The following is a 24982-nucleotide window of genomic DNA, read 5'->3' as shown; positions in this document are numbered from 1 at the left end:
TCCAATGCTTGCCTCAGGGTCTGCTTGTAGGAAAACCCTCACCAAGACAAATTTTATATACCATTTGCTTTACAGTATTCGCAGGTATACAGTTCAGACCTTCTATTTTTTCCTTTCAATTTTAATATTTCTAGTACTAAACGCAGTTATGGTATGAAGAGTTCAAAAGTTTTGGTAAGGCCTTGACGAGACCTTCTTACCTTCTTCATGAGACTCATTTGACATCTGAAGCCACCAAGGGTAAGATGAGAAAAGGGGTGTGGGTGTTCAGAAGATGATGCCAGTGCGGTGTTTAGGACAAAACCTGAACGGAAGTAGGACAGAAGTGCTATTCTGAACCAGCATCCTTGGTTCCTGCTTTGATTTCTCAACGAAATCTTAAATCCTTGAGTGCAGGTATTACCGAAACCTGTCCCATGTCTGAAAGAGACGGCGATGCGCAGGGACTGACGAGAATGAAGTGAACTGAGTCTGGGGGAAGTTTCTCGATGAACCGAGCGCGGAGGATGCGCGGGTGGTGCTGGAGGCGGGTCCCAGCCAGATGTGCACAGCCGGCCCGCCCTCCCTCGCGCACCCGGTCCGCTTCACCCGCAGACGAGCCGCGGAGCGCCTTGCCAGGGCGCCCCCACCTCTCCTGAGGCCGCGAGTGCCCCAGCTGCAGGGCCGGCCTCCCCGCCCCACCCGCGGGGATCGCGCCTGGAAGGGCAGAGGCCCGGAGCGGCCAAGGAGAGTGGAGGCAGTGGCCCCGCTGCGTCCAGGTCCCGCGCCCTCCCGGGGAGCAGGAGGAGGAGCAGAAGGCCAAGGCAAAGTCCCGCTCCAAGATGCCGCCGTTCTGGGCACTCGCGCTCCCACTGCTGCTCCCCTGGGTGGCAGGTGGATTGGGTAACGCGTCCAGGTGAGTGTCTGGCTGGCGATCGCCCCGCGCCTGCGCTCCCCCATGGGGCCCCTTTTCTTTGTCCCCCGTCCCTCGGGACACCTCCGCGGATGTGTGCGCGCTGAGACGGAATTTCACAAGGGCGCCAGGTCCGCAGCACCCACGGGCTTTGCACCAACTAGTTCCCTTTGCATCCGCGGTACCCCACCGTGGGTTCCGGGAGAAAGGAGACTGCGCGCAGCTCGGTAGGTGCGTTCTGGCTTGGTCGTCTGCAGACATCAACTGTGGGGCTAGGTGTGTGAGGGTCTGCCTGTGGGTAGGTGAACCGCATCTGTGCCTGTGCCGTTTTGTGTTTTCCACCCTATCCGAAGGGCGTCAACTGATTGTCAGTCACTAGTTTTCCTGGGGAAAGAGGGGAAAGAAACTGGGGATGACACGACACGAACTAAGTGTTTACTGTTGGTGGGCTGAGCCAGCCGTGAAGAGGGGTCCCTCTACTCAATGGCTTTCTGATTAGGGTTAATGAACTGGAAAGAAAGGACATGGTTGTCACATGAAATCGACTCATGCCTCTTGCTATGACAATTCAGAAACTGAAGCCATTTCTTTACTGCCGGTAAGTTTTTCTAAGCCCTGAAACTTAGTTTTTGCAGAGATCTGCAAAGCCACTTAGTAAATTCACACTTATACAATGCTTGCTGTAGTTAGGCCTGGCATTGTTCTAAACACTTTAGGACTATTGACCCATTTTAAGCCCATAACTGCTCTGTGTGGAAGGTAATATTATTATCACCCGCCTGTTGTAGAGGAGAAAAATGAGGCACAGAGAGGTGGAGTAACTTGCCCAAGGAGGCACAGCCAGTAGGTGATGGCCCCGGCATTCAAACCCAGGCAGTCTGGCCCAGAGTCCCTGCTCTTCATCAGTCATTAGGGCAGCCTTTGGGGAACCACTCACTGGAAAAGTTTTCCTGGTTCCCTGTCTATGATATTTTGCTTTCTGAGGTGTGCCCTAGAGCAGGCTTTTCTACTATGGCACTATTGAACTTTGGGGGAGAGATGTTCTGTGCATTGTAGGATTTTTAACAGCAGCAACTGTGGCTTCTACCCACTAGATGCCAGTAGCAACCTCCCCAACTTGTGACAACCAAAAAATGTCCCCAGACACCCAGATATTGCCCAAGGTCCCCTGGAGTGGGAGGTGGGAGGTGGGGGGGAGAGTCACCTGCAGCTGAGTGAGAATCACTGTGCTAATGAGATTTTTTTAGCTGGACAATTCCTGGGGAGAAAAGGCTGAGAGCCTTGGTGTGGTACAGGCTTCTTAAAGGTACAGGCTTCTTCTGTCTTTGACTTACAGAAAAAAGACCTTTCGTCAGAGTCTACCACAGTATTAAGGGATTTTGAAATTCAAAGAGAACAAACCTCAAACCAGGTTCTTAGAATGTATGGTCACAAGTTTCAATTTCCTTTTCGTGATCAAAATGTGAGCAGATGTCATTCGCTCATAATCACGTTGTCCTGGGATGTTGGAGCTTCCTGTGTTGCTAGAAAGCCCCGTAAGGAAGACAGAGTGCTCTTTGGAAATGAGATCGCTAGTTCATTAGCAGCCGGCAAACCGGCCTCCAGGGGCGTCACTTTCAAAGTGCCACCGAATTAAATGAAAAGCCAAAAAGCCCCCAAATAAACCAAAGAATATTAAAATGGAGAATTTGTGTCAGGATTCTGCAGATTTCAAGATATGAAACCTGGTTTCTTTACACGGTATCAGGTTCACGAGCGGGTGTGTTTATTATCTGCAGCATGCTTGGAAATGTCAAGTGGTCAGCTCTTCAGGAACTGCCCAGGGCCGTGTTTAATCAGCTCCAAACTCTGAGTTACAGGCAACACATTAACAGAAAAGGCAAGGCATTCACTGTGGAAAAGTATGTCTACTGGTTATTTCCTGAGGTTTCACAGCTTATAGCAAAAATTGTCACTGTTATAGAGAGAGATTTTTAATACAAGCACCGGTTGTTTTTTTAATTGAAACACTGTACCATAATTTTAGCGATGTAGAAAATTATGTGCCTCTTAAATGGTGCTTAGCACATAGTAGACAATTAATACTCATCAGATGAAGAAACCATTAGCAGTGTGCATTTCTGTGATCTTAAACATCAGAATTTGGCTTTAACCCTAGACTTTTTTATGCTTTTGGGCATTGGGACAATTTAGATACTCTAGACCTATTAATACTTTGTCTAATACAGTAAATACAGTAGCCACTAGCCCCTTGTCACAATATTTGAGTACCTGAAAGGTGGCCGTCCAAGTTGAGATGTGCTGTAAGGGTAAAATACACATCGGATTTTGAAGACTTTGTATGAAAAAAGAACATAAAAGGTCTCACTAATCATTTTATGTAAGTACATGTTGAAATGATAATGTTGTGGATATTAGATAAAATATGTTACTGAAATTGATTTCATCCGTTTCATATTTTGAAAAATGTAGCTACTAGGAAATTTTAAATGCCATATGTGGCTATTATTTTTCTATCAAACAGCATCAGTCTGGAACATTTATTGATCTGAAGTTTGTCTCCAGTGTTCCAGGTCCTAAAGCTGCCACCTTTTTGCCTTGGGCACATAAGATAAATATATTAACTACACTATGTTTGAGATTCAAGTTTGGAGCAACTCCCTACTTATAACATATTTCTGCTACATATTTTTTCTCTGTTGAATTCGAGTACAAACAGTGTGAGAGATGAAGGAGATTGGGTTTGTGCAGAGGGTCCGCACGCATGGGGAGAGTCCTGCTTTCTGCAAACTACACCCTACATAGAGAATTGAATTTTCTCAGAGCCATATTAAGGAAATGCCACTGTAAGCATTTACAACAAACTTAGTTGCTTAAAATAACACAAACTTATTCTTTTACAGTTCTGGAGATCAGAAGTCCAAAGTGAGTCTTATCGGGCTAACATTAAGGTGCTGGCAGGGCTGGTTCCCTCTCAAGGCTCCAGGGGAAAATGGCTTCCTTTTCTCATATAGCCTTTAGAGCTTCCCAACAGTCCTTGGCTTGTGACCACATCACTCCAATCTCTTCTTCCTTTGTCACCTTGCCTTTTCTCTGACTCTCGGTCATCTTCCTCCCTCTAAGAAGAACCCTTCAGATTATACCAGGCTCTCCCAGATAATCCAGGATGATCTCCCCATCTCAAAATCCTTAATTTGACCACATCTGCCAAGTCCCTTTTGCCATATAAGGTGACATTCACAGGTTCCAGGGATTAGGATGTGGACATCTTGGGGGGTGGGGGGGCTTATTCAGCTTTTCACAGGAAGCCTGAGCTGTGAATCTGTTGTTTTTAGATTTATGGACTAGACTTTATTTTATTTTTAAACATAATTTTAGTGATTTGTGAATGGCTGCCATGCCATTCATTTCTTTATTCTTAAAATGAGAATTTGTGGGAATATACCCAAAACTAAAGAGTTGAGTGTTTCTAGGAAATAGTGACCGTGAAATGTCCAATGATATCACAGAAGTCCTTTCTGAGCAACCTTATTTCAATAGTTTCATTGGCTTAGAAGGTATTCAAGTCCTATTTATATGTAATGTATGTGCATAAGCCAAGGTTATGTAAACATTAAATGAGAATAAGTATATTATCTAGCCTTCATAAACCAGATTGGCATTCAACAAATATTGTTGAGACACCACTATGTGTCAACACTTAGCAGTGTGATTTCAATCAGTTATCTCATCAACCCTAAGAAATGGGTAGTGTGTCTGTTTGACAGACAATGCGATGGAGAAACTTGAAGAAATTAGATGATTTCCCAAGAACTGCATTTGATTTGGTCTTCTGCTCTAAGAGCAGTGACATTCCACATACAGGCATGCCTCATTTTATTGTGCTTCACTTTATTGTACTTTACAGATATTGTGTTTTCATTGACATTGAAACAAGACCTTCTACCAGCAAAGAGATTGGGACTGGCTGAAGGCTCAGGTGATGGTTAGCATTTTTTAGCAATAAAGTATTTTTTAATTAAGGCCTTGTTTTTTAGACATAATGCTATTGCACACTTAGTAGACTACGGCATAGGGTAAACATAATTTTGTATGCACTGAGAAACCAAAAAACTTTGTGTGACTCGCTTTATTGCACTGGTCTAGAACTGAACCCACAGTATCTCTGAGGTATGCCTGTATTCCAAATGTATTTCCCCCCAAAATTTAACACATATAAGCTGACATTTTTACAAAGTGCTTTCTCACACATTATCACCAGTGACCCTGTTTAGCTTGACTCTTGCCCAGCACAGTCAAGGGACATGTGTAGAATAATTGGGGAATCTCTACCCTCCTTCCTTCCTCTGTAAGTTTACATTCTCTCAGAAGCAAACTCTGAGACCAGGATTCGAGTGTCAGCATGGTTTATTTGGGAGGTGACCCCAGGAAGTTCTAGTAGGGACAGAAAAGGGAAAGAAGTTTTATCAAAATAAGTTGCCACTGTGATTTAATCTTGCTGGGGAATTCCAAGACATAGTATGACGTGAGCCTCAGAATGTGAGTGAGTCCACCTAATATAAAACGGAGAAGAAGGCGTATTCCAGTGCTTAATTTGTAGTAGATATTGCATAGGGATAAATGAATGGCTGGCAGGGTAGATACATATTTGCAAAAGGAATGCAAAAGGAAGGCTTTGGCCCAAGATACAGAGTGGACTGGCCAGCATCTGTGGTCATGAGCCCAGTGGCTGCCAAGAGGCAAAGAAGGCAGGCTGGAACCAGGCTGCAAGGAGCCCAATATGCCAAGCCAAAGAGTTTGGACTTTGTTCTGAGAGCAATAGAGAGCAAAGCAGAGTATTGCAGGTTCTGTGTTCTTTAAAGATAACCTGGTCATGACCAGTTCATGCTCAGAATTATCACACAATTGCACAGAATTGTCATTTAGGTAATGAGCCATAGTTTAGTTTAATTGGCAGCAACTTTTCTTTCGTAATCTACCTAATAATAATGTGCTTATAATTCGTGGCATCTCAGATTTGAGGAAAATAAATGGAAAATTAAAATGCCAAAGCAGCAAATATCTATAGAAATATCGTCACCTTGCTCTTCAAGTATTCTCTTTGCTTTGTTTCTGGACACCGCGTGTATTAGTTATCTATTGCTATTCAACAAAATACTCCAAAACTTAGTGGCTTAAAACAATATTTATTATCTCACACAGTTTCTGTGTGCCAGGAATTCAGGAGCAGTTTGAAGTGGATGGGGCTTGGGGTTTTTCACAAGGTTGCAGCCAATTGTTGGCCTACGCTGCAGTCATCTGAAGGCTTGACTGGGGCTGGAGAGTCTGCTTTCAAGATGGTGCACTCACATGGCTGTGGGCAGGAGGCCTCAGCTCCTTGTCTTGTGGACCTCTCCATTGGGCTGCTTGAGTGTCCTCGTGACTTGTCAGCTGACTTCCCACATAGCAAGAATTCCAAGAGAGAGAGAGAACAAGGAGGAAGTTGCAATGCCTTCTATGTCTTAATCTAACAAGTTGTCCTCCCTCATTCCCACCATATTCTCATTGTCAGAAACTAGTCACTAAATACAGCCCCACATAAGGGGAGGAGAGTTAAGCTTTATTTTTTTCTAATTTTATTTTTCAATTACAGTTGATTGACATTCAATATTATATTAGTTTTAGGTGTACAGCATAGTAGTTAGACATTTATGTAAGTTACCAGGTGATCCCCCCATAAGTCTAGTGCCCACCTGGCACCATACATAGTTATTACCATATTATTGACTATATTCCCTATGCTGTACTTTGCATCCCCATGACTATTTTGTAACTACCAATTTGTACTTCTTAGTCCCTTCACCTTTTTCACCCAGCCCCCCATAACCACCCTCCCATCTGGCAACCATCAGTTTGTTCTCTGTATCTGTGAGTCTGTTTCTGTTTCATTTGTTTGTTTATTTTGTTTTTTAGATTCCACATATAAGTGAAATCATATGGTATTTGTCTTTCTCTGTCTGACTAATTTCACTTAGCATAATACCTTCTAGGTCCATACATATTGTTATAAATGGTAAGATTTCATTCTTCTTTATGGCTGAGTAATATTCCATTGTATAAATGTACCACATCTTCTTTACCTAATCTATTGATGGGCACTCAGGTTGCTTCATATGTTGGCTATTGTAAGTTATGCTGCAGTGAACATAGGGATGCATGTATGTTTTTCAAATGAGTTTTGGATTCTTCAAATAAATACCATACCCAGAAGTGGAATTGCTGGGTCATAAAATAGTTCTATTTTTAACTTTTTGAAAGGCAGGATATCACAGAAATTTTGGATGTATTTTAAAAGCAACACAGCACACACACTTGTTTTCCTTCTGCCACACTGGTTACCTCCTTCCTTCTCAACTTCTTTTACCGGTCCCCATGTCCATAGAGATCAGTTTCTGACTCTATTTTATTCCTTATCGACACCCTCTCCAGGTGATCTTTGCAGTCCTAGTGCTTTCAATGCATCTATGTGTAGATGAATTAAAAATATGAAGCCCAGGCTCTCTATTCTTGACCCATCCATTGGGATGTGTCACTGAGTTTAGGACGTCTAAAACTGAATTCTTGATCAACATCACTACCATGTCTCACTTGAATGCCCTCAATAGCTTATTTTGCCCCCTCCAGTCCACATCCCAGTGTTCCTCTTAAAATTTAAATCAGATCATGTCAGCCCTCTCCTTAAAACCCTTCAGTGACTTTCCATGGGATTAAGAATAAAATCCATTCTATTTAGAATGGTGCGAAAGGGCCTGCTTGATCTAGCCTTGCCTATTTCTCTAACTCCATTTTATATCATTCTCCGCCATGTTCACTATGAATGAATGAATTAGATAGAAAATAAATGTAGCTCTCTTGATAACACTGGCTTTTTCGACTACTTTCCCTTCCTTGTTTCACTTCCCTACTCCCCTGTTGATGTTCCCTTCACCTCATAAATAAACCACTTGCACTCAAATCCTTGTCTCATGGTCTGGTTTGGGGGGAACCCAAACTAACATACTTCTCCATCCCCAATTTCCACCTAACTCCTAAGCTTGGAAGATAAGTGAGAGAAATACAGGAAGCAATGAGAAGTTCCCAGTTCTGCTAAGTTTTGCCCTACCACTCATGGTGTGGGAAATTTGAAAATGCATCAATACACACTAGAACCGAGGAGCTTGATAGTCTACATATCCAGGAAGGTGAGATGATTTGGGGTATCCCTGAGCCTGTTCGACTTAGACTCTGTATCTTGAAGATAGATGGGAACCCTGAATTAATCTTAACTGGTTAGGTACAATGGACTTGCCATACTGGGAGCTATGATGAAAACAAAACAAAACAAAAATCAAAAACAAAAAACCCCTCATGGTTGGACCTTGTTATCCCTATTTAGAAAAAAAAATTATTTCATTTGTTTGGCAATATTTAAACAGATTTAAACATCAGTTAAAGAAGTTTTAACTTCTCAATTTGTCTTGGAGAATATCATGAAGTTTCCTGGAACCTGACCATAAACAAGCATACTAAGAATTCCGGCACAGTATATTTTTGCAGAAAATAAGGAATCCCATGAAGAAATTCTATACTACTTCCACAATCACTGGAATGTTTTTAAATTAACTTCAGCTGTGCAGACGGTGATTTTCTGATTAATTTGATCAATGTAGACAGCAAACTGTATGATGCATTAAAGGAACTCTGGGAAATTTAGCATTTAGTTCAGACTCCCGCAGCTCAGGGCCTCCTTTCCACAGAGACTTGCTCGCCTACATTAATACTTCCCTCCTTAGGACCAGGTTCTCTGGGCCTTCGATGTGCCAAACATTGTTTAGGAAGAGAGATGTGTGAGCGAGAGGGAGAGCAAGAGTGAGAGTGAGCAGCTGGTCAGCCCAGCCAGACCTCCCAAGGTGGCAGATCGTTTCAGTCCAAGATCAAGAATTCTCTTTCTAGGTTCATGAACTCCTTTTTATTGATGACCCCAGATTCATCAGGTTCTATGGGGTTGGGTCAGTCGAGCCAAATGTATAAAATCTCATACTCAGACATCTGTTAAATTCTGATGATTGATGCAATGCCTTAACCATGCATCCTTGATATGCCAGAATGCAGTGGTCCTATTTTATACATTTAAAACACATGCTTCACTAAGTGTGGAACTAAGTGCACTTCATATTGATAACTCTGTGAGATTTTTTTTTTGGGAGGGATGAATGGATTCACATATAAGGGAAGAATCATGTGTACTAGACTTTAGGAAAAGAAAGAGTTCTTTGAAATACTTGTTTAGATGTGTTTAGATGTGTTGATCAGAGTAGGCTAACTTCTGTATCAAACAAAGCATCTCAAAATCTCAGTGGCTGAACACAGTAAAAGTTTATTTCTTTACCTGCTTCAAAGTCCAAGGCATGTTTGAGAGACTGCTGCATGCTTTCACCTGTGACCAGGCTCTATCCCTCTTGAGAGGTGCCATCTTCCTCCAGGTCCACAGAGTGCTCTTTATTCAATGGGTTGATGGAAAAGGAGCACGTCACGGATCCCATGAGGCTTTGTGAGCAGACTTGGAGGTGGTCACCTACCTTCCATTGGCCACAACCAGTCGTGTGGCTCCACCTAACTGGGAAGCTGGCTGGGAAGTATAGTGTAGCTTTGTGCCTGGAAGACAGAAACGGATTTGATGAGTGCTTAACCTTCTCTTCCACGATCGTTAAATTGCAACATATGAAATCACAGCTATTTGGCCATTTGTAACTTTAAAAAAAAATGACAGTTTCATATAGTTTAACCTAATAATTTATGTCCCTTATCCAGAATACTCACAATGAGATATTAAAGTAAAAGAATAACTGAATTAGTGATGGGAAAGTTTGTGAGTAGGCGTGGAATTAGAGCAAAGATAGGAGAGATTGCTGGGAAAGTAATCCAAATCATTTGCTAACATTAACATGGAATGTCATGCAAAAACTATTTAGAAACTAAGCGTTAAAGCATTTTTTAGCAGTTTTTAAAAGATTTTATGAGATAGTGTGCCCTGCTGTTATTGTCAATATCATGCTTGCCAGTGCTGGATTTCTTTCTTCCCCTCAATAATATTGTTTCAACTTAAACAGAAACATTTAGTAATTAATTTTATTTTTATTCATAATTTTAAATAGCTGCACATGTGCATTAAAAAACTGGCAAACATAGAATGCAGAACTGGGTTTTTGGTGTAATAAATCAATATCCTCTGGCATCTATAAATCAGCAAGTAATTATTAGCAATTCTATTCACTAGTGACTTCCCCCCTTTAAACTAATTTTCCTTTTTCATGACCAGATGTGGAATTTGATGATCAAACCAGTAAAATCCCATTTGTGGCTGTCCCTTTGAAGCTGTCTCTCAAAACTGGGTGAACACATGATGACACATCCATTAATTAAAAGGCATGTTGCTCATTTATGGATTCGCATGGTTCTCTGACGGTTTCTCCTTCAGTGTTGTTTCAAGCTGCTTGGTCCTCTTTAGAAAATATGCACAGAACATGTCGCTGCATCCACAGAGCAGCTGAAGGTGGAACTGGTGTTTTCTGATTATGTAGTTGCCCGAGCATCAGAATCCATTTTATAATTCCTAATCATGACTTGGTTCCTAACTATTGTTTTCATTTTTTAAACAAATGAGAGTAAGGCTAGATTTAATGACAGATTTCTGGTATCTGCTAACTTGAAGATGCATTTGTGACTGGGGAAGGAATTCCTTACAGTGAATAAGAAATCTTACTTTATTAACAAGTTTTTGATGGCCCAAGTGTTAGTCATTAACATTTTGGAGAGTTTTACAAGTGATACTTTGTAGCATGTCAAAAAACGATGACTTGGGAGAAATTAATACACCTCAGATTTCTCAATTTCACCTTTTCACCTACAGGCAAGCATGTGAAAGCAATAAAACTCAAGAAAGAGGATGTCTCTGGAGAATTGTGGTAATGTGCAAACAGTATATGAATTTCATCTTCTGGTAACTTTCTCCTGTTAGTTAACCCCAGGCAATATTCTGCATAATCAAAAGTAATTGACTTTGACCAATACATATGAAATGGGTTTGCCCACCTGTGCAGGGGACTTTCACCAAAGTTTCTAATTAGACTTTTGGAAAAATATAGTATTTCAACAAATTTCAATTTGTTTTGTGTGATTTCACATCTAATAGTTTTAGTAATCTTGTTGGCGCTTATTAAGTTCACCATAATTCTATGGAGGCTGTTTCATGTTGTGTAAAATCCTTGATATTTCCAATTGCTTGAAACCCTTCCATAACTCTCTGGAGCTTTCAGGATGGACAAAATGTTTCACATGGACACAGGCCTTTTCTTTCGGGCCCCTGCTTATCGTCCTGCTCTTTTTCCATCCCACTCTTCTCTCTGCTTCCCTTCCCACTCTCCAGCTCCCAACACGTCACTTTCTATGCTCGCGTTTATAGGCCACCAATTCATGTTCTTAGTGGCTCCATCCTTGGCACAGGCTATTTTCTCTGCCTAGAACACCTTCCCCACTACACGGATTCCTCCCATTTCCATCAGTCACCAGAATTCATATCAGGCCCCATTTCTTCCAGAAAACCCCCTATCCACCCCCACAATCTAACAACTCCTATATCTTCTCCCAGCTCCTGAGAACTCACCCCTTTGGTAGGATTCATCATGTTGGAGTATAATTATTTGTATAGTTGTGTATCTTCATCCTTAGACTATAAATTCTTTGCTGGCAGGGGCAGTTCTCATATACCTCTAGAGTCTTACTACCTAGTACAGTGCCTGACATGTGTAGTTATGGAATAAATTTTGGATGAACAAATGGATAGATGGATGGATGAATAGTGTAAAAGAGGAAAAATATAACTCTACCCTCTAGGGTTTGGGCTGAGACTCCCCCATCCCAATAAAAGGCAGATTACAAGAGAAAACAAACAGAAGTTTAAAAACATGCATCCCTCCTGTACACATGGGAGAGACCCAGGAAAACTGAGACGGCCCAAGCCACCACCTTCCATACCATTTCCAGCTAAGGTAAAAGATGTGGGGGTGGGAACCAGTTCTGGGAGGTGACCAGGCAAAGCACAGTAAACAAAGGTCAGGCTGTTATGCAGATTTAAGTCCTAGCCTTCTCCATTGATGAGAGTTTCTAGAGATTTAAAGTCACCTCCTCTCCCTGGTACAGTGAGGGAGACCTCCTTACAAATGGAGAGTTCCCTTATAAACGTAAATGCCTCTTATCAACCGGTAACTTCTCGGTTTTTAAAGCTTATGTCTGCTGCTACTTAAAAATAATCAGCCCAAAGAGTCATATTTTGGGGTGGCAGATTCTGCTCCTCTTCATTAGTTTGGTGAAGTGTGTTCTCTCTGACTTCTAATATCAATGAAAAGTCATCCAGCCTTTCTTGGCCCTAGTTTCTTCTTGCGTAAATGATAGATTGGGCCTTGATGCTATCTAAGTCACTTTCCTTAACGTGAAATTCTACAACAATCTCCCCTTACAGTGAAAATTGATCCCTACTTACATTAAAAAGTAAAGTCACGTGGAAACTAGCAGCCATGAGACCTCCAACCGCTGGGGGCGTAATTGACAGAGGGCCTCACCTACTCTGCTCTTGAAAATCCATCTTCACATTTGAGCAAGGCTATGCCTCCTTCTAGGCCGAGCTTGTCAGGGATACTACGGTGTTTCCCCAAAAATAAGACCTAGCCCGACAATCAGCTCTAATGTGTCTTTTGGAGCAAAAATTAATATAAGACCTTGGTCTTATTTTTACTATAATATAAGACCAGGTCTTATCTAACATAATATAAGACCGAGTCTTAACGTGATTTTTTGCTGCAAAAGACACATTAGAACTGCTTGTCCAGCTAGGTCTTATTTTCGGGGAAAGAGGGTAAGGCAGACCCTTTTGTGGGAAACACTGCTCTCCTCTGAAGGTTGACTTTAGCTCCTGGACTCCCCATCAGCATGGCCAAACCTTCCTTATACTGCACAGCAGTCTTGGGTACTTCCACCCAATCTTCTTTCCCTCTCTCCTTCACTCAAGATCAGACTTGGTGGGCCAATGGCTCTCCCCGCCTTCCCCAGCTCCCTTCCCATTTTCTCTCACAGGCCTTTCCCCTAATAAAATCCTTTCATGCTTAATCCCATCTTGGCTTCTGCTTCTCAAAGGACTCAGACTAAAGCAGAAACCTACTTCAAACTGAGATGTAGTTAACTGATTATGAGTCAATAGCAATTTTCAACTTTATACCTTATTCAACACATCTAATAATATTAATCCGGCTACTAGTACTATTAAAAATAATTAATTAGGGAGCATTTACTGCATTAGTCACTGTCTCAAGCTCTACATATCATTTAATTATCACAAAATCCCTTAAGGTAAATACTTTTGTTATTCCCATTTTAGAAATGAGATAGCTGAGGCATAGGAAGCTGAAGTAACTTGCTGAAAGTCACAGGTTAATATGTAGTAGATACAGGATTCAAACTCAGGGAGGAGACCGTAGTCCTAACCACCGTATTTTACAGCCTCTTAACATCAAAGCTGATCCTGCTCTTTCTAGAAACACTCTCTGCATTTGACTTTCCTGACACTGTACTAACCTGGTGTTTCTTTTACCTTCCTGAGCATTGCCTGGGTGTCTTTCTGGATCTTTGTCCTCCTTGGCCCACTTCTCATATGCTGGTTTCCTTAGGGCTCTGCCCTAAGCCTCCTTCTCTTCTTACACACATCCATTCTCAGAGATTCAATAACCAACTACCTGCAGATGTCTCCCAAATCTTATCCTGCTTCCTAGACTTCTGGCCCAAATATCCAACTTCCTACTGAACATCTCTCCAAGGTTGTCTGTCTGATGAGCCCTCAAAATCAGCGTGTCCCAAAGAGAACCCATGATTTACTCTCTTCCCTAACATGTTCCTCCATCCACATTCCTCATTCCAGAAATACAACATTGCCGTCTATCAGATAATGTATCTCTCTTGCTCTCCACATCCAGTTGGCCAGAATATGATCTCCATGAGGGCAGAGATCTTCTGTCCCTCTTGGTTGCTATTGAACCTTTGGAGACTAACCCAGTGCCTGATACATTGTAGATACCCAACAAATACTTGTTGAATGAATGACTAATCCATTATCAAGTCTTTTGGATCTACCTTGATTCCATCCATTTCTGTCCACCTCTACTGCTACTGCTCCAGTCCAAGCTACCAGAATCTTTCTTCTGAGCCAAATGCTCTATTCTGCCTCGCTCCAGTCCATTTTACAGACTTCTGCCATGATAAGGAAAATCTTCTCAAATAACCTTCCCACCTAAAACCCTTCGATGCTATCCTTTTGCCGTTAGGATATGAGGTCCAATTGCCCTCACAAGACCCTCTGTGATGGAGCCACTGCCCACATTTTGAGGCTCATCTCCCTCCAGTTGTCCAGTCCTTTGGTCTTCTATTCGTTCCTCAAGCACATGCCTGGTGTCTCTTACCTCTTAGCCTGCACTGACTCTGCCTGTAATATTCTTGCTCTCACTCCAAGTGGTTGACCCTGTTCATCTTCAGTCTCTTTTAAAGTCTGCACCCTCAGAGAGAGCATCTGCATCCCTTTGAACAGATTATGTGTCTTTGCTTTACGCTCCTATAGCTGACTATGTTTAGTGCCTCTCTTACCCTTACCTTCTCGTCTGAAGCTCATTACCAAGGACTCTCTCTGCCGTGCTCGTCTTTGTACCTAGCAGACTGCTCAATACACAGCAATGCCCTACTGAGGATTAAGCTGGGTGGTTTTTTTTGGCATCAGGAAATAGGTAAGGCCCTTCTTATTGGAGTCGGGGGGCGTATTGCTTGCAAACCTGCAGTCAAGAAGTTGGCAGGTCATATCTAAGGTTGTGTTGATAGATTGGACTCTAATTAAATCAGTCACACATTTGTTATACAAGTATGGAATTAAAGTCCCATAGGCAGAATTTCTCCCATATAGCGTTCCTGTTTGTCATGTTTTCTTTTTTAACTGCAACTCATGTGTCATCTCCCCTGTGACACCGTCATCCTCTTTCCCAGGCAAAGTTAATTCCTCCCATCACTCTGCTCCCCGAACATCATCAGCTCCATGTTGTCAAAGGAAGAGAAAGCAGAATTGGGCACATCATTGAGGTTAATTACAGGCATGTACGGTCAAGGAACTGACTCTCTGAGGATCTGGGTGGAAGTTTTTTTGCATTACCTTATTCACTAAGGTATGGGGATAGCTGTTTTTACCAACTAGTTTCAATCTATGGTTCAAATATGAAGGACATGAAGATAAATTACCGAATTACAAAATGGGCAAAGGACCTAAATAGACCTTTCCCCAAAGAAGGTACACAAATAGCCAGTAAGCACGTGAAAGATACTCATCATCATTAGCCATCAGGGAAATGCAAATCAAAATGAGATAGTACTGGGCTGGCCTGGTGGCTCAGGCAGTTAGAGCTCCATGCTCCTAACTCCGAAGGCTGCCGGTTCGATTCCCACATGGCCCAGTGAGCTCTCAGCAGCAAGGTTGCCAGTTCAATTCCTTGAGTCCCGCAAGGGATGGTGGGTAGCACCCCCTGCGACTAAGATTGAACATGGTACCTTGAGCTGAGCTGCCGCTGAGCTCCCGGATGGCTCAGTTGATTGGAGCACATCCTCTCAACCACAAGGTTGCCGGTTCAACTCCTGCAAGGGATGGTGGGCTGCACCCCCTGCAACTAGCAACGGCAACTGGACCTGGAGCTGAGCTGCGCCCTCCACAACTAAGACTGAAAGGACAACAACTTGACTTGGAAAAAAGTCCTGGAAGTACACACTGTTCCCCAGTCCTGTTCCCCTTCCCCAATTAAAAAAAAAAAAAAAAAGAATCCCATTTAAAAAAATGAGATAGTACTTCTCACCCACTAGGATGGCTGTAATCAGGAAATGAGCACTAACAAGTGCTGGTAAGAATATAGAGAAATTGGAACCATTATCCATTTCTGGAGGGTATATAAAGTATATAGCCTTCTTGGAAAACGGTCTGACAGTTCTTCAAACACTTAAACATACAGTTATCATATGACCCAGCAGTTCCACTCCTAGGAATATACCCAAGGAATATACCAAAGAAAAATGAAAGCACATATTCACACAGAAACTTGTACACAATTGTTCATAGCATCCCTATTCACAGTAGCCAAACAGTGGAAACAACCAAATGTCCATCAGCTGGTAAATGAATAAACAAAATGTGGTCCGTCCACACAATGGAATATTACTCAGCCATAGAAAGGAATGGAGTACTGACATTTGCCACAGTGTAGATGAACCTGGGAAACATGCTAAGTGAAAGAAGCCGGACACAAAATGACCGCATAGTATATGATTACATTTATGTGAATGTCAACGGGCGAATCCAGAGACAAAAAATAGATTTGTGGTTGCCAGGGGATGGAGTGAGGAGAGAATCAGGACTAACTGCTATTAGGTATGTGGTTTCCTTTTGGAGTGGTGGAAATGTTCTGGAATTAGATAATGGGGATAGTTGCATAACACCGTGAATATCTTAAAACCCACTGACGTGTACACTTTTAAATGATACATTTTATATTATATGGATTATATCTCAATGTTTAAAATGCTAAAAAAAAAAAGATTCTTGAGTACATCACTGTTTTTGGACCGGCACTTATTTCCTCAGCATGCTTTATGTTCAGTAGTCCGTGGTTTTTGGGTGTTGTTGGTTACACACAGACTGGGTCAAGATTATGGTTTCCCTTGTAGAATTGTTAGTAACATCCAGATTAGATTCCGACAGATGGCTGTATTACTTCCCAGTCACTACCCTTTCTGAGAGCATTGTGAAGCTGCTTACCACGCTGCTCTGTACTGTAGCATATCTATTTACAATAGACTGTGAACTTAAGAGAGCAAAGATTGGGTCATTTTCATCATTCTGTATGCCTAAGACAGCTTAGAATACAGCAAGTGTTCCATCAGTGTTTCACTTTAGTGCATTGGTACTTAACTCTGGGTAGTTTTGTGCCCCAGGGGACATTTGGCAATACCTAAAGACATTTTTGGCAACATAACTGGAGGGGAAGGTGCTACTAGCTTCTGTAGGCAGAGCCCAGGGATGTTAAACATCCTATGATGCACAGGACAGCCCCAACAACGGAGAGTTATCTGGCTCAAAATATCAGTCATGGAGAGGTTGTAGAGGTTCAAAAATCCTATTCAGAGGTTGACTGAATAACTTTTAAGTCCCCCAAATTAATTCCATTAGAGGATGAAAACAAAGTCCCTTTGAGAAAAAGTAATAATTAAAATCATCCTTGCATTTTGTGTTCTCAGTTAATGAAATGTCACAGATCATGTGTTTGTAACTCTTAACCGAATAATCAAGTTGGTGGGAGAGGCAGATCAGGAGAGAAAACTGCAAGGTTCTTTAACTTCCCGACCTTGACTAAGATGTTATTAGCTTGCATAAAATTCAGTCCTGCAGCAGAAAGCACGTGGTAAAATGTGCATTGCTTGTCTGTTAAAGAGCCCGGGAAACATTTTACAGTGTATTTAATATGCGTGTGGAAACAACCCTAGCCCTCCATAAAAATATACAGCTCAAGTCTTTTCTTCCAGAATCTGGCAGCAACCCTGTCCCATACGAGGCCACTAAGTATGTAAACATGCAGCGGACACTAAGGGGCACTTGGTGGCAGGGCTCATTTGATCAGGGGTCAGCAAACTGCATCCCACAGGCCAAGGCTGGGTGGCCCTCTGCTTTCATGTGACCCATGAGAATGGTTTCTACCTTATTAAATGGTTAAAGCTAAATCAAAAGAATACACTATTATATGACACATGAAAAGTATATGAAGTTCAAATTTCAGTGTCTATAAAAAAAGTTTTATTGAACACAGCCACGCCCATCTGTTTACTATTGCCTGCGGCTGCTTTTGCAATCAGGCAGAGACTGTATGGCCCACAAAGCATAAAATATTTACCATCTGGCCCTTTATGGAAAATGTTTGCCGACCCCTGCTCTACAGTTAAAGAGTTTAGCGAATTGTGTTTCCAGGAAGCAGTGAGGAATGAGAAGGTGCCTGGGCTGGAATCCCGCCCACTGGTTCTGCTGCGGGAGCCTCTTCTCCATCGGGCTGGACTTGCCGTATCTGTAACATGGGAGGGCTTTGCTGAAGGATCTCTGGAGCCCTTCCAGCTCTTACTTGACTATAGTGTGTGGAGATTCCAGTTTGGCCAATGGTTCCCAGGTGGCCAATGGGGTAACAATGCAGTGCTCCAGTCTGGGACACAGAGGCACATTACCACTCTCTGCACTGAAACAGACACAGACCTGGGGAGCCACCGTGTCTCTACAGAACAGACTGGAAAATTGGCTATGAGGTTCATAAGCAAACTTTAGGCCTCTTTTCTGTGAGCTGGTTTTATAGATTCCGCAACCCAATTCTCTTAAAACACAGAAGAAAAAAAATGAACAACACTAATTATTGGAAAGTGCTGGCATGGGATGGTAGCCCAGACTGGCCACCCGAAATTCAGGTTTTTAAAATTGAATTTAGCACTAGGGCAGGCTTGTTGAAAAAGCCAGGTAATGCCATCACTGCTGCTCATTTAGTAGCAGGGAAGGGTCTCTGTTGCCCTTTCTGTTTTCTCAGTACTGACATGTGGCTCTTTATCCACAGTCCAAGCGATCACGGGTTGTCGGCACCAGCTCTCCAGCCTGGGGTCTGTCGCTATGGAACCAAACTGGCCTGCTGCTATGGCTGGAGGAAGAGCAGCAAGGGAGTCTGTGAAGGTAATTTTGTAAAAACTCAGACCACCCTGTGCTCGAGGGCTAGGCCAGGGTCTTCAGCGTTTTATCTGTGACACCAAAAGCCAGGGGGTTCCTCAGCAGAGAAACATGGATAACTGCCAACATCCAAACTCGGGGTTCCTGTGAGATGTCTTCCTGTCCAAAATGTGGCTGACACCATTACGCTATACATGATTTGTCTTAAGAGACCTGCCTTGCCACTTTTTTCTGTCGCTGTCTTAGTGAGCATGACTGGGTTGTTTATTATTATTTCTGTTTTAATCTGGAGAAACCGAGTTGGGCAAAAATAGGTCAATAAATACCTCTCTCCCATTATAATTTTTTTCCAACTGATTTCTAATGAAATACACTTTTTAATTATGAATCACCCAACCAGTAGGCTTTAGTCACAAACATCAAAGTAAGCCATTTACTTTATAATTTTGTTACTCACATTTTGAAAGCCCATTGTGCCAGTTTCTAGATGGTTTCAAGGATACATGCATATATGCAAAGATTTTAAATATTTTTCTGATTTCTGTGTACAAATTTCAAAGTAAGGAACCACAATTCGTTTTAGATGTTGTTTCTCAGACCATGTGTTAGGAACTCTGAGAGAGTCCTCTGATAATTTCAGGAGGGCTGGGGAGGACAGGGATTTGCATAGAGTTTTGTGGCATTTTATTTTTTATATGACTTTTTTATATTACCAGCACTCGCAGTGTAGACGAATCAAATCTGCATTCATTCTTCCCGGCTGACCATCTGAGCTGAGGTGTACTCCTTCAGGGCAGGAATCTGGTCTTACTGTCCCTGTGTCCCTGGGTCGCATATGCGTGAATCTCAATTTCATCTGTTAAATGGGATACACACACGACTGCATGTGCCGTACACTTTAGGTGTTGGTGTGCCTCATATTAGATTGTAAACTGTAAGCACAATTTGGCTGTTTTTAAGAATAACAGTGCTGCCTTCTTTCTGCTGGTCTGCCCTGCCCCAACCCTCTCCTTTCTATCTGGTTCAAAATTATCTGGATAGACCATAGATGAGGGCAGGGCTTGATAATATCCTAAATCTAGGAAATGGTGGAAGACACTGATATTGCTCCTACATGCTCATTATGCAAAACCTCCCACCATCACAGCTTCTTTGTGACTAGTTGACAGGAGTATGAAGATACTTGAAAAAAATATTTGAAGATCATTTTTGCCCATCTAGATAAAGAAAGTTAAACATCCCCCTGTGACTTTGTCAATTAGAAGGGTAGGTCCTCACACTGATGGTCATGATCAAAGCATTGTCTTGAGAACCAAAATGATGTGGGTGACCTTGGGCAAGGTCACTGAGTCTCTGTTTCTTCTGCAACATGGAGAGAGTACTGCCTACTTCAGAGGTAAAGACGGTGAGCATTAAAGGGCATGCTAGTCACCTGGCACACACAGAAAATACCTCATAAATTACCCTCGATTCAGGGAGGGTTAATAACTCATCACAGACTTCTGTTAGAATACCAGGTGATGGAGGAATTAAGTGTCGCTTTATTCTTTTTCTAGACACAACACATTTTTATTTGAAGTCAGTCGGGTGGAAAGGGGCAAAAGCCAGGTCAGACACATGATTTGGAATCTCTTTTACAGTCACACGAACATCAGCACCTCCTGCCATAAAACTTGGTATGTTTCTGGTGAATAAATGAGGGTGAAGCTTGGCTTTTGGAAGGGCTGTTCTGTAACTGGATCAGAGCAGTTTGGCCATGGTGCACATGGCCAATCACATTCTTCATGCTTTTGTGGACACTACGATACCATAGGCATGATAGAATTTAAAGCAAGGTGTTAAAAGAGCAAGTGCAGAGGGTTCAAGCAAAATGCTCACTATGCACGTTTGGCAGGCTGAAGAGCTTGTCAGCACCCCCACTGCCCCAGTCAAATGTTCAGGTTAATACCATTTCCATGAATTTTATATCTAAAATCTCTGTCGTAGTTTATCCAATTTGCATGGCCCTCCTTGACAGCAAAGTCACAGGCTCCTTGAAGCACCAAATAACAGGCCGGTTAATCCCTGATTGGCAGGTCTCTGACTTCTAAGCCACAGTGTGAGCTGCGTGGTAATGAGACAAGAACTCAGGTCAGCCTGCCCAAACAAGCAGAGTCAGACCCCAGCCTGTGAGACCCCAGTCCACCCAGGCCTTCACCTCCATCCGTCTATTCACCCTCCATTCGTCCAAGGCCCTGCCTCAATGCCAGAGATTTCTAGATCTTGGTCTCTGCTCCCCAGGCAGGGTCTGCTCAACTTGATGTCATTAACCTTGAAATGTACATCATTTAGCCAGATGGGCTAAAGAGTTGTCTGTGAACAAATCCCTAATGAAAAGCTGCAGATGGAGGAGTTCTGGGGAAAACTGAACAAAAGAGCTTTACTTGGTCTAAGGCACACTTGAATTTCGGGCCATTTTAGACATAAACGGAATTTCCCTGTGCTATGGATTGGCTGTTGAAATTTCAGATCCGAAGTTACTATGAATTGAAAATATCTTTCTGGAGTTTGACCTTATTGCAGCAAGAGTATTATTCACCATTTCTCCTGTGTTCTATTTGGCACTGATCCTGGGCCTTACTATCTGGACCACATTGGAAATAGCTTTCCAGGGAACAGTCAGAGGTCTTCAGGACTTTAAAAAAATCAAAGACTACTTTTCTAACATCTAAATTTAAAGCTACATCTCCAAGTAGTTATGTACAACAAAATAGACACTGGAAATCAAATTGTATCTCTTTTGTCTCCAAAAGTGGAAGAATTTTCCTGGGAAGCATTTTCCCCCCTACCTTCTCACTTATGATTTATTCAGAGCCATAAAGTGTTGCCCTGTTAAAAGTTCTACACCTATTACTTTATTTACTATTCAAAACAATTTGAGTACCTAACTCAAATAAGTTCACAGTACTATTAAACACAGCACAAGAAACAAAGATAGAATGTTTAAGTCCATGTTCTAAAGGCGCTTAGAATCAGGTAGTAGATAGAAGCCAAATATATGTCTAATTATGTAAGAAGGTGGAGACTGATCGATTTCATGAGGGAAGCCCGCCAAAGTTTCATGGCCCTCTCAGAGTTGAGTGAAAGTTCACATGTGGCTGGAGAAATCTGTGAAGGGTTCTGGAAGAAGGGACTAAGCAAGGTAGTCCTTGAAGGATCTGAAGGACATTAACCACTGGAAGGAGAGGGAGGGGTGACCCAGGTGGGGTAACAGTAGAAAGGAAGAGGCAGAAAGCAAAGAGTAGGTCTAGGGAATGGCAGGCAATCTAGTTTGAGCAGAGTGGTACCTACGTGTAGGGAACAGAGTAAGCTAAGGCTGCAAAAGATGATGGAGGCCAGATCACAGTTATGATTCCTGTGGCTTATTCAAGAGGCAATAAAGATTATTTGATGACTTCTGTACAAGGCATAGCATGATCAGACCTATGCTTTTGGAATGTCAGTTTAGTTTCATGTCTGACAGCAGATTTCCTAGGATCAGAGCCTGTAAAGGGGATTCCTGAGGGGTGCGTTCAGGAGAAATCTGTAAGGACGTGAAGGAACAGGCAAAGAAGCTGGGCAAAGCTCCCTGACCCCACAGGGAGCCTTGGGGAGTTCATTGCACCACAGAGTTTGTCCTGCCTAGAATCCAGGGGCTAAGCTATTGAACTCCTGTATCATCAAGCACTGGTCACAGGCAGTGGCGGGGAGAGCAGGGAGAAAGGAAGGGTGGGGTGTAATATATGGACAAAATGGTTCCCAATTAGCTAGATAAAAATTTCTTCAGTGAGCCATCTGGTGATAGGAACAGGGATAGGATGTTGTAACTGTCTGGTTTGGGGACAAGGGAAAACAGATGACAGATTCTTATTCCAGGTAACTCGGATATGAATGGTGACATTCATATAAACGAGGGTCTGGGGTGAAGGGGAAGATGCTGGGGTCTGTAGCAACAGGCTTGTTTAAAGGTGGCCCTACTATGAGCCATGGAATCAATGAGCCGAGAAGTCAGCATTCCAGGGCGAATGCTGAGTCTTCCCTTTTACCATGACTACTTCCTGAGCTCCTACTACGTCGATCCAAAAACTGCCGAGGGCCTTTGAATCCCTACGCCTCTTCTATCTCTCATTCATTATTTTTTTTCTCTCCCCTTCTTTGCTTTGGGTTTTCCCATTTTCCTTTTTTTTTTCTTCTATCTACTGCTTTTTCTCCTTATCTCCTCCCTATGAGCTAGATTCAAACTTTTCAGCATCTTTGGAAGGAAAAAAAGAAATCTACTTTTTTTCTTGCCCCCAATACAATCAGTTAAACATCCTGTCCTTGTGTTTTCTCCCACGACTTCATTCAGCAAACAAATATTGATTGAGTGCCTAATTTGTGTCAAGTGTTTGAATACAGAATAAAACAGAAAAACAAATCCTGCCTTTGTCATGCCATCATCATCATCATCATCATCATCATCAGGCTTTTTGTTCCCATCCTTAGGGCTGGAGGTAGTGCTTCCCCATCTCCAGTCTGTGGGTTGTTCTTTTCTACTGATAACACACAGCATGCAAAAGATTTTGGTCATTCAAATGGAAAATAGGAGAGGAAATATGGAAGCAAAAGAGGCAAGTGACAGGAAGAAAAAGAGGGATCGGAGCACTTGCTTCAGGAGTCTCTTCCAGCTCACACATTATACTTCCTTTATTAAATCTTTTGTGTTTACATGCAAAACTGGCTGATTGTGGTCTGGGAGGCTTTCTTATCTTTGAATGGCACTGGAGGTGTGGAAGTGCTAAGCAAAGTTAAAACAACTTGCATCATTGGGGTGGAGGAATAGTAGGGTATGATATAGTTTACAAGGAAAACACTTTCCAGTATCTTAAAGGTGAAAACAGACCAGAGAGGAAGCAGACCATCCCTTATATGTCCCCATGGGTTTCTCTGCTGTACAGAAGGTGGCTGAGTTTGACATGCGTGCGTTTCTCTGTGCTAACTGCTACTGTTCTTTTATCTTTGTTCAAAACACCTTTTCTTTTCACAGCTACGTGTGAACCTGGATGCAAGTTTGGGGAGTGTGTGGGACCAAACAAATGTAGATGCTTCCCAGGATACACTGGGAAAACCTGCAGTCAAGGTCAGTCCAACAGACCAGGGTCCTAGTACAAACCCACCCTAGACCTTTCCGAAGCATTTCCATCACTGCACCTGGGCTTGTGACACAGGAGAGTGCTCAGGATTTCATAGGTTTCAACTCGAGACATCAAATGAAAGTGGTTTGAGAACTAGAATTTTCAGTCAATCTCTTCTCCCAGAAAAATAGAAAAGTCATTGTGATGCTTTTCTCAAGATGTCAGATAAAAGGTCTCTTTTTCTCTAAACAAATACTTTTGTTGTGTTTGTAAGCTACCGAAGTAATGCATATTTTTCACTAAAAATATCGAGCAATGTAAAAGGATATAAATTAAAAAGTGAGTGTCCACCCCCAGTCCCTGCTCTAGCCGTAGTTAACAATTTGTCCTACACCCTGGCAGGCCTCTTCTGTGACAGTACAGACCTCGGTATTTCACATGGACATCTTTCCGTGGCAGCATACACAGAGCCACCTCGTACTGTTTAAGCCTGTGTCCTCGTCCATAGTACGAATGCTTCCATTCTTTATATAAAAAATACTTTAACCACTATCATCTAAGTTGTCTCCAATGATTTGCCAAGCTAAATCAGATAGCATTCAGTGTATATCCTTGCCCCTTGAATGGGTATTTTTATAGAATAAATATCTAAAACTGGAATGGTTGGTTTGAATGATATGCATATTTTTATTGTAATTGACATTTTAAAAGGCAATTTGTGGCTTTTGTCAAAGACTATTTAGCTGAAGATATTAAGGAGTTTATTTATAATATTGAGAATAGTGGTTCTCAATCTGGGCAATTTTGTCTCTTAGGAAGAGTTGCCAGACAAGATACAGATCCCCAGTTAGGTTTAACTTCCAGATAAACAAATAATTTATGCTCCAAATACTGCATGGGATAATATGTATACTAAAAAAAAAGTACTGGTCATTTATCTGAAATTCCAGGCGAACCTGGGCATCCTGGAGTTTTATTTGCTCAATCTGGGAACCTTACCCCAGTAGACATCTGAAGATGTTTGAAGGGGTTACCACCAGCATCTAGCGGGTAGAAACCAGGGATGCTGCTACTTATAGTGCACAGGGCCGCCCCCCACAACGAAGAATGGTTTGACCC

General features: G+C 42.3%; 1 protein-coding gene across 5 annotated transcripts in view; it reads left to right on the top strand.

The window, feature by feature from the left end:
• The first annotated feature begins 574 nt into the window (after positions 1–574).
• EGFL6 (EGF like domain multiple 6) overlaps positions 575–24982 on the top strand; it is a 52193-nt gene continuing 27785 nt past the window's right edge. For 4 of the 5 annotated variants that reach the window (XM_033111290.1, XM_033111274.1, XM_033111291.1 and 1 more), the window contains exons 1-3: positions 575–895; positions 18625–18737; positions 23776–23868. In XM_033111290.1, coding sequence (XP_032967181.1) covers positions 822–895; positions 18625–18737; positions 23776–23868 — 280 coding nt within the window. In that variant the 5' untranslated portion in view covers positions 575–821. The remainder of the gene's footprint in view (positions 896–18624; positions 18738–23775; positions 23869–24982) is intronic. The other variant, XM_033111282.1, reaches the window with a different exon arrangement.

The sequence above is a fragment of the Rhinolophus ferrumequinum genome, chromosome X (assembly GCF_004115265.2).
Source record: "Rhinolophus ferrumequinum isolate MPI-CBG mRhiFer1 chromosome X, mRhiFer1_v1.p, whole genome shotgun sequence".
Taxonomy (NCBI): domain Eukaryota; kingdom Metazoa; phylum Chordata; class Mammalia; order Chiroptera; family Rhinolophidae; genus Rhinolophus; species Rhinolophus ferrumequinum.
Note: the sequence above shows the minus strand (reverse complement) of the source record. Positions and strands in the feature narration are given on the sequence as shown.